General features: G+C 34.5%; 1 protein-coding gene across 3 annotated transcripts in view; it reads right to left on the reverse strand.

Annotated features, from left to right (window-relative positions):
- LOC136812158 (serine-rich adhesin for platelets-like) overlaps nucleotides 1-9,478 on the reverse strand; it is a 57,217-nt gene extending 47,739 nt beyond the window's left edge. For 2 of the 3 annotated variants that reach the window (XM_067068641.1, XM_067068666.1), the window contains exons 1-4: nucleotides 9,298-9,472; nucleotides 7,545-7,632; nucleotides 3,272-3,359; nucleotides 2,834-2,992 (exon numbers count right to left, since the gene is read on the reverse strand). In XM_067068641.1, coding sequence (XP_066924742.1) covers nucleotides 2,834-2,992; nucleotides 3,272-3,359; nucleotides 7,545-7,632; nucleotides 9,298-9,416 — 454 coding nt within the window. In that variant the 5' untranslated portion in view covers nucleotides 9,417-9,472. Of the gene's footprint in view, nucleotides 1-2,833; nucleotides 2,993-3,271; nucleotides 3,360-7,544; nucleotides 7,633-9,297 lie in introns of all 3 variants that reach the window. The other variant, XM_067068635.1, reaches the window with a different exon arrangement.
- Between the last annotated feature and the right edge of the window lie 421 nt (nucleotides 9,479-9,899).

The raw sequence follows: 9,899 nt of genomic DNA on the forward strand, positions 1-9,899 counted from the left end.
CATCTCCTACAAACATTACGGTTCCAATTCTAAGAATTCAAATAGGAACGAAAGATTTAGTGCTAAAAACACGATTTCCATGATGTTTGAACATCTCTTTCGAATTTTAAACCACTACTCATCGAAAAAAAACTCGGTAGTAAGATTTCAAGAACAAATTGAGAGAGAAGACACAGAGTGGATATCAATGAATTTTTCAGTATGACCTTAATCTCCCTGCAACGGACGAACTTAATATTACGGGTGCCGGAGAAACTATTTGAATGCATCAAAACTGTTCTAGAGCACCCAGAGAGAAAGGCACGTGAGACTAGAACACCCCTGAACCTAGACTAGCAAGTGTCTGTCTTTCCTTGGACACAGGGAACGCGGGAATAGTGCTTATAATAAAGAGTTCTTATAAAAAATAGAAATTGCCACGGGAGAGTGGTTTGGAAAGACATTGTATTCAGTGAACATATATATATGTGAAGAAATTCAAAGAATTTCTGTCCAACTATCTTCTTTCAGGAGATTTGGGTGGTAGAGCAGCATATGCATTTCGTCCTTATTAGGACTCGTCAGCACTGCATACTGCACCCTGGCTAGGCAGATCGAATTGCCTAGCATCTCACGCCATAAAACTAATTGTGGCGCAGACTGAAAGAAGAAGTGGACAAAGGGAAATTCCCTAGGGAATTCTGTGAATGACTCCTCTGGAGTCAAGCTTTGAAGATATATAGACAGAGAGATATATATAGACATAGAGCCCATTGCAAGTTTAATCTGCAGTGAAATACAACGACGTGGTTTACTAGTTTACCCTGAACCTGTATTGCAAAACGGTGAAGCCCCTACCCCAGTGAAAAAATCAGTGAAAAAAATGTTCCCTGGTGGACTAATACCCCGTTGATGAAAATGGAATAGAAATATTGCACTCCAAAACCAAACTCATTGTCTTTTTGCCTTGGAAACAAACAGTAAGATATTTCTATATCCACAAAGACTTTGATAAGTGAAATTTCCGCTGAGAGTTCAGCCGGGGCACTGATTAATCTACAAAATCACAAAATTAATCACTTATTTTCTATACTGTAAAATCGTCTTCCGAATCTACACATTAAATCAGAAATTTCTTACAAAAAAGCAAGGTTCTCAAAACCAATGATTAACTTTGCGCCCAAAAGTGAGAAAGTGTTTTTATCATTTTCATTTTCACTCTTTCATCTAGTGTAAAAAGGAAAGCTGTTTTAGAAGATTTTTTTCAATGGTAAACTGAAAAATCCTGAATAAAAATTTGAAGTGTTATCAACCAGAAAAAATCTCTTTATCGTAAAAAATGAAGGGGATAATTCCGCCATTTTGATTTACAGTTATATTTACTTTAGTTGCTAGTAGTAACCGATAGTAATTCATGGTGAACACTTAAGACCGGTCTCCACTTTCGCGCGAAATAGGCGACAGTTTTTTCGTAACCTTTTTTACCTGAAGAAAAGATTACGTCATAAAAAAGTTTCTCGCGAACAAAAAAAAAGTTGAAGAAAGTTCTACTTTTTTCATCCGTTACGTCAATTTCTACCGATGGAATTGCTTCATTTTTCAACCGACCAATGACCTTACAAAATCGTCAAAATGTTTTCGCTCATGTCGCGCGAAAGTGGAGACCGGTCTTTACCACCGCAGTCGGCTTTAAGGAGACTGGTAACGAAAATAGAGGGACAGTTCTTCTCGATGACGGTATCGATAACACAAGCGTTGGGGCGCTTAAAGGGATAATCAGATGGTTGCCAAGATTGAGATATTTCACTACTGAATCAACAGGAAAAACAGACTGCTTTTTTCCTTACCCAAAACTTTAATAGTGTTTCTTATTCTCCAACTCAAATTCTTGGTTTTTAAAAGATCTCAAAAAGCAGTCGCCATGTTTTTTTATGGATCTTGCATCGCACTTTCCAGTTTGTTATTGTAAACCGAGTTGGCTTACAAACTCACAAAATTCCGAGAGACATTTGCTTTCAGTTTCGTTTATTTGTTTATGCGGACCGTTGAGGAGCAAATTTTTAGTATTATCGCCGTTCAAACGCTTCTAAAATTCTACAAGACCCCCTGAAATATATCTCACCTTTGACAAGTCAGACGGACTTCTCAGGAACTTCAAAAAAAAACAGTGGGACCTCTCGCGGAACTTTCACGTTGGAAAGAGCTCGGAATTCGAAATATCCTGACATCGACTTGCCAGTTGACAAAACTACTTGGGGAATCACGTTTTCTCATGTATAAGAACAGGTACCCTTAAAACCTCAGACCATCTGATTATCCCTTTAATGTAAAAGTTGTAAGATACCCTTGCATTGAAATGATAGAGAAACGTCAATTTGTTAAAACCATGAAGGTAATAAAGTTAGAAAGAGAGTCAATGCCTTTTATTCTATTCTGATTTATCATCGGAAGCAAACAGCTTTTTGTTTACTTTGGGAATAAGATGATTAATTTTGCGTGTAATCGTGGGAATATTCAAGATGTTCTGAATGAAAAGATATACCATTTTTATAAAGTATGTTGCGGATACTAGATAATACCCTTTAGAAAAACTTCATATAATAAGCACAATACCCCAAAGTTCTAGGGGTAGCTGCCCATAAAGCCATCGATAGATTTAAAAAGGAATTACATGTTATAATTAGGAACCTTTTATAGATCATTTTGTCAGAGTATAAAAATCGCTGCGTTCAACAATCGAATCGCAATTATTCGATCACATTCAATTGGTTCGATTGCAATTTTCATTCGAACTTGTTCGATTGACACCGTCTGGTGACTGTCAAGGGTCATAGCACCATAAAACAAAACAAACCTTTACTGGTTTTCCGTCGACGACTTGATTTGATCCTGACCACGTCATAGACAGTCGCTGGTGCAGTGTACGATCTTTCCCGGCCCGTGATGACGTCATAACCTGATGGTGTAGTGGTCGTTGGAGTGATTTGGGAGTAAGCATTTTGACACATCGTACCTGTTTGTTGAACAACAGAAATTATGAGATTCTAATTTTCTTTTTCTAGGTTGAGCCGTTATGGTACCTAAAATGATAGTCAATCTATCAATCAATCAAATTTTCATATATGTTCGTCGGAGAGTTATTAAAGGTTTTGTTTTTAAAGAACATCGTAAGGGCAGTCCAGGTTTTATAAAGGGCAGTGAAAAACTCCGATCAAAGATGGCAGATAAAGCTTGGTCCAGGTTTTATGAAGGGCAGTGGTTGGCCAAGAAATGCAAGAAATAATGTGAATACCTGTGTTGTCTGAAGATTTTCGAATGTTTTTCTCCTCCTCTGATTTCAACAATTCATCATAAAGGGCTGATAGGCTTTTACTTCGTTTCTTTATGTCATGGATAAATAAAAATATTATGGAACGTGAGAGATTAGGAAGATATTCAAATAAAAAGGTTGAGCTTTAATGCCTGTCAAGAATATACAAGTGATACTTTTATGGACCTACCTGGTTATGCATTTAACACATATATAATTGATATCTACATAAGCGTGACCATTCAACAATCATTCAGAACACAAATAGTGACGATCTATTAAAATTAGTCGTTTGTTTCTTATAAAAGAACACGTTTAGAAACCAAAATTTCATGCTCTTGAAATATTCCTTCATATTCAAGACTTCGAGAGCAAAAAAACATCTCTCTTTTTAGCTGAAATTTACCCCAAAATTTTTTTTCCAAGAATCGAGCTCCGTCACATTCGAGGGTTTATAGTTATGCATCTTTGTGCAAAAAATCATAAAGAATAAAAGAGCCATCTCGAGAAAAGCTAATACCTAAGTAATTGATAGTGTGCTTATAAAAAATATCGAATTTGGCCAGCTTTTCTATAAAAACAAGCCAAGCAACCAAAATTGCATTTCTAAACACATATATTTTTTAAAAGTAAGCCCTCATGAGCAAAAAAACATCTATCTCATAAAAAAAATTGAGTAATTTGACTAAGAACATTGATGTAGTCCAAAAAAACCATTTTTTAGCCGTTTTTTGGCCCAAATTTGCCCAAAATTTTTTTTTGAAAATCGGGCTCCGTCACATTCGAGGGTTTATAGTTATGCATCTTTGTTCAAAAAATCGTAAAGAATGAAAGAGCCAATCTCGAGAAAAGCTAATACCTAAGTAATTGATAATGTGCTTATAAAAAAATATCGAATTTGGCCAGTTTTTCTATAAAAACACGCCAAGCAACCAAAATTTCATGTCTAAACACACATATTCTTCAAAAGTAAGCCCTCCTGAGCAAAAAAACATCTATCTCATAGAAAAATTGAGTAATTTGACTAAGAACATTGATGTATGCTTATTAATAGTGATTCTTATAGATAAACATGCGTTTTTTGAGCCAATAAAATTTTTTTGCAAAAATTCGCTTAAGTCAGTGTTTTTTACACTTTTGGCAAAAACGTGAAAATTTGGGCACTTTTTTAAAACCAAATTTTAGAGAGCAAGTTTTCGTTCATTATCAAATTTAGTGGTTCTATTGGAGAGAGAAAAGATTAAAGATTTCATTCCTTTTTAAATGAACTATATAGCGTTATTGTACTAAAAGTAACGATCTTTCAAAGTTTGGAGCAGTTAATCATAAATTAATTCCATTGGGAAATGGAAGAAATATTCCATCGGCAATAGCTCATTGAGTTTTTAAGCTTTTGGGCTAAAATTTGGCAGGCAGAAGCCTTTAAGCGTCCGCAATCCATAAAAGGAAGAATTATTCCATTTAGAGCAATTCTGGAGGAGTTATTCCACTTTTTCGTTGGATAAATCATTAACTTCATTCAAAATTTTATTGGGTAGTATTTGAGAAATCATGTTCAAGCAAGCATTTGTTCAATCTCAAGCATCCCTAGAATTGAAAAGTTAACATTTTTTTGGAAATGGAGCATGCAGGGATTCCATATTTCACTTTTTGCATAACCCCTTATCATGGTACTCTTTTTTTATTAGTTTGGTAGAAAAGGTCTCATTTCAGAAGTATCTTTTTGTAAAGAATAATTTTACACCACCTGATAGTAAAAAAAGCCTGCTTTATCCGTAGGGGTAAGATATAAATTCATTTGGAGCTCTCTAGAATGACATATTCCAAATTTACAAAAAATCATGCATGTCACGGATGGAATGATTCATCCTAAATGACTTGCTACATTCGAATGTTTTCATCAAACCCTTTCGAAGAGAAGGTTAGATAATCACTTGATAAAGCCTTACTGGTGATAGAGAGCCTTCTAAGATTGATATATTCCTAACTAGTTCTTGTGTTAAAAAAATACGAAATAAATTACCCAGAAGCATCTTTACGTTCATGTCAAGTTATAATCCATAATCTGAGCTTCTCGTTCAAAAGTGCTCCTTTTTACAGACTTGTTTCATATTATGACCAAGAAACTTTTCATCGAAAGTATTTGTAGTTTAGAGCGTGCAAAGATTATTTATTCCATGAAACTTTTGTAAAATACCAGAAAATATATATATTTTTGTTGGAATTCGAAATGTTACATTGCTTGGGTGACTGGTAGACTTCGACTTCTTTGCATTATTAGAACTAGGTAACCCTTTAAAAACGGAATATTTCATCCTTCTGAACTCAAGAAATATCTTATTTCTACAATTAATCGAGTTCTTGATACTTATTATGTTTCGAAGCTTTTCAAACTGGGAATAGTCCGAAGAAGCTCAAAGAGGTTACTATGGTTAGGTTTTTCTGATATTTCTTGTTGGAATATTAATCTTTCTCAGCTCCTTTAGATTATTTCATTAGTATTCATTGTTAAAATTCGTTAACTTTATCTTGATATGTATTATGAGTTCATGCTAAAAATTCTTTCTTTGTTCGATAATCAATATGGTTAAATAATTTTGCTTCCATATAGTCCAAGTTAAATGGAATTTCAAATACTTATTGACTCTGTAAGGGTTGGAATATCATTCTAAAAACTTTCTAGGGTAATCTTGCACGACTCAGCAGACTTTCCACCAAGTTTAGATGTTATAGGACTCAAAATCATTTGATAAAACCTTAAAAATTTATGTTTAGCTTTAACTGACTTTTGTGACGGAATAAGCAATAAAAAAGTGCTCTTCGCTTGTGTTTTTCGAAATTCAGGGATGAAGGTGTAAGGAAATCGTATTTAGAACTTTGAAATTTGTATATAACAATTTCAAATGAGAAAAACACAAAATCTAATCTTTTGGAATATCTCATCAAGTAATGCTCGAGGAAAAAAATTCAACAGATTTGAAATTATAAATCGGAACTTATTGGAAGTTTTCGTCCCAAAATACTCAAGAATCGTGATTTTAGACTGAAAAAACCGTTTTTGACGAAAATTAGTTTTCACGTTTTTGCCAAAAGTGTAAAAAACACTGACTTAAGCCATCTTTTACCTACGATGGTACCCTACTTTCATGCAGAAAATCAGAAAAAATTAACGACCTAATTTTTCACAAAGTCCAAAAAACCCGTTTTTTAGCCGTTTTTTGGCCCAAATTTGCCCAAAAATTTTTTTTTTGAAAATCAGGCTCCGTCACATTCGAGGGTTTATAGTTATGCATCTTTGTGCAAAAAATCAGAAAAAACTAACGAGCCAATCATGAGGAAAGCTAATAACGAACGAACGAACGAACGAACGAACGGACAAAGGTTAATATTTATAGGACCTCCACCGGGGTAGGTCCAAAAAGTAAAATAGTTCATTGTGTAAATAACTGTCAACCTTTCCAGAACAATATGACCGTTAGAAATCCAAAAACCTGATAATTTCAATTCGATGCATTCATTAAAATGTGCCAAAGTGCAGGAGTTAAAAAGTATTTCTGTTCAATCTGATTTTCCTGATATTTCGATCCAGGAAATCAGGAACATTTTCCCTTCCTTTCCCCTCATCCTTCCCCCTCATCCTTTCCCCTCCTTTCCCCTCATCCTTTCCCCTCCTTTCCCCTCATCCTTTCCCCTCCTTCCCCCTCATCCTTTCCCCTCCTTTCTCCTCAGCCTTTCCCCTCCTTTTCCTTCCTTTTTCATACTTTTATCAACACCAATCTCCTGTAATACTGGCTTGCTCAAGACAGCTTATGATGGATAGAGACGGCTTGAAAAACAGAGTATCATTTGCTTGGACAACCTATTCGACCCGTTAAGGTAATCAACACCACTGCATCAAATTTATTTAACAAAAGGATATTTATAACCTAACCTTGCCGACCGACGGGGGTGTTCCGCTGAGGTTCGAAAAATGGACCTTACATGGGACTCGTTTTTTCTAAAATTTTGCCGATATTTGCGAAAGAAATGCCCCTGAATGGGACTGAAATTCCAAAATTTTCTCAAATGTTCTACTTTTTCCCCAAATTTTCCAAAAAAGGCACCCTTCGAGGGACTGATTTTTCTATTTTGGTGTTTTTTGCGACCCTACCTGGGACTCGTGGAGGTTAATAAAGGTACCCTGACCAGTGGCGCATCCCTGTAACCCTTTTTGCCCTAGTACCCACCCCCCCCCGGATATAATAAGTAAAGTTACTTTAGGTGGGATTGCAATGAAGTTGGGTGCATCTCCATTTTCTTTGGCGTGATTTCCATTATATGCATAGTCACCAACAAATTTCAATCTGCAAACAAGAATAGAACAAGATGAAGTCAAAAAAATTCAAAAAAGTAGGAAAATACAAGGGATACAATGGGCTTTTCCAGAAATAGTCCGTTGAGGATATCGGATATACAAGGGAGCGGATATCCAGGGGGTAAAGTGTCTTTTCAAGTAAAAATACGATATCCAGGGGGTAAGCATCTTTATAAGAGAGGATATCCAGGGGGTTGAGCATATTTTTAAGAGTGGATATCTTTACTAATAAAGTAGGATATCGATACTTCGAAAAATCAATATCCTCAACAGTGGGGTAAAATTTTTCTCTGGAAGAGCCCAATTATGGACCTAGCGTATTACTTCGATAAACGCCCCTTTCTTTAAACATGTAGATGTTTGTGTAAATAATTGTTTTCCTTTAGTATACAAACTAATTTTCACCCATTTTTACATCTCTAAAGAAAACGAAAAAACGAAAAATAAGGTTCCCATTCATACTTTTATAGTGTGATTAAAGGACTATTCAATAAATGTTCCCATCTTTTAAACACCCATCCTAAAATCTAAAAAACTTAACAAACGCCTGAAGCGTTCATTGGAAGTACTACGGTGCCTGGTTTATCGACAAAAATCATTAAAGAACGATTTCATGTTTGTACAAAAAGATCATGCAGCTTGCCAAAATTAATGGGATAATTCGTTTGAGAAAATTTTTTTGGAAAAATTCCTTGTTTTTCCTGGATTTCACTTAAAAAATTAAAAATTAAAAGAAAGAGACTTTGATTTATTATAACTTTAAGTTTCATGCCGCCAACAATCATCAGCTAAAATATTCGAGATAATATTATATAATATTATAATATTATATTATAAAAATTATATTTATATCCAGTGTAATACATGACGTGTATTTTAAGAAATATCAAGTTAGACAAGAGCATATTAAGCTGCTTTTTTAGAGATCATTGCTTCTTTACCTCTGCATTTCAATGGATCCACTTTAGCGAATTTGTTTTTGAAGAGATTACGACGAGGTGTATTGATACAAATTTCTACTCTAATGCATTTTACCGAATTAACTTTTTTTTTACTTTTTCAAAGTAAGTTAACAGAATTCATATCGAAAATACTTATGATTCATTTTAATTTTTATGACTTTATTACTGTCATTTCTTTTTCTAAAAAGTCATCATTCTAATTCTTGATATGCGTAAGTCAAGATGACGTCATATTTTTTAATGGAAGCACTCGAAAAAAGCCGGATTTTGACCTCTGTGTTTCTATTTTTAGTAACAGAGAGGGGTCAAATCCCGGATTTTTTAGAACAGGAGCTGCTCTTGTGAAAAATGTAAGTTACCCTTGCATTGAAGCGATAAAGTAACGTCAATATAGGTAAAATATTTGAATGCTAAATATAGTTTGCACTCTACTGCAGAGATTTGAGAAGATGTCTAAAACATTTTGGCGGGAATTTGCTTGGTTTGTTTTGGTAGTCCAAAAAATACTGCGCTTTGAGAATTTTTTTTTCATGTAAATTCATTACCAGACCTCTAAAAAGCTAACCGCGCTGCTGTGCGTCGAGAAATATTGTCCTTGTTGTCCTTGCTGCTAAGGGTTGAAAGTTGAATTGCTTTGGAAAATTCTATTAATATTTAATTGAACAAAGAAATTCCATATCGATTCATCTAACCTTTGTTTGTGGGATGCTTCTTGTAGACACTGTTCAATTTCATCAGATGACAGGATGGTGTGTGCTGACAAATCAACAACAGCGTATGGTTTGATCTTCTTCTCATTTAAAAACGACATTCTGGCTACTGTACTTTCCCATTTTAAAACATCATTTCATTTTCAACTAAGATGAAAAATCTAAGAAACATTGACATTTAATAAAACAAAGAAAATAAATAGGTTGTCAAAGCAAGGTTTTTTGTCTGAGACATTAAATGAATTTCACTGTTCATGATATGCACCACTGCAATGACTTCACAAGTAATACTGTGTTATTGAAATACGGATGAATTATTATGCAGAGACAGAAATCTGGCAGAAAATTTTTTACCACTGATTACTAGACCCATAAGGGCACAAAATATTTACTATTATGTCTTTTACACGTAGCTGGGTGATCAAAAGAAATCAACAGCCATTCATTCGAAATCTGGATTGAAACCAGTTTCCAAATCTTTTGAAAAAAAGATATAACCACGGCAAACTTACCAACCATAAATTTTTACTAACATCGAGCAAACGTGGTCCTTTTAGATCTATAGTCACATTTGACTTTTAAAT

The sequence above is a fragment of the Clytia hemisphaerica genome, unplaced genomic scaffold (genome assembly GCF_902728285.1).
Source record: "Clytia hemisphaerica strain Z4C2 unplaced genomic scaffold, Clytia hemisphaerica genome assembly, whole genome shotgun sequence".
Lineage (NCBI taxonomy): Eukaryota > Metazoa > Cnidaria > Hydrozoa > Leptothecata > Clytiidae > Clytia > Clytia hemisphaerica.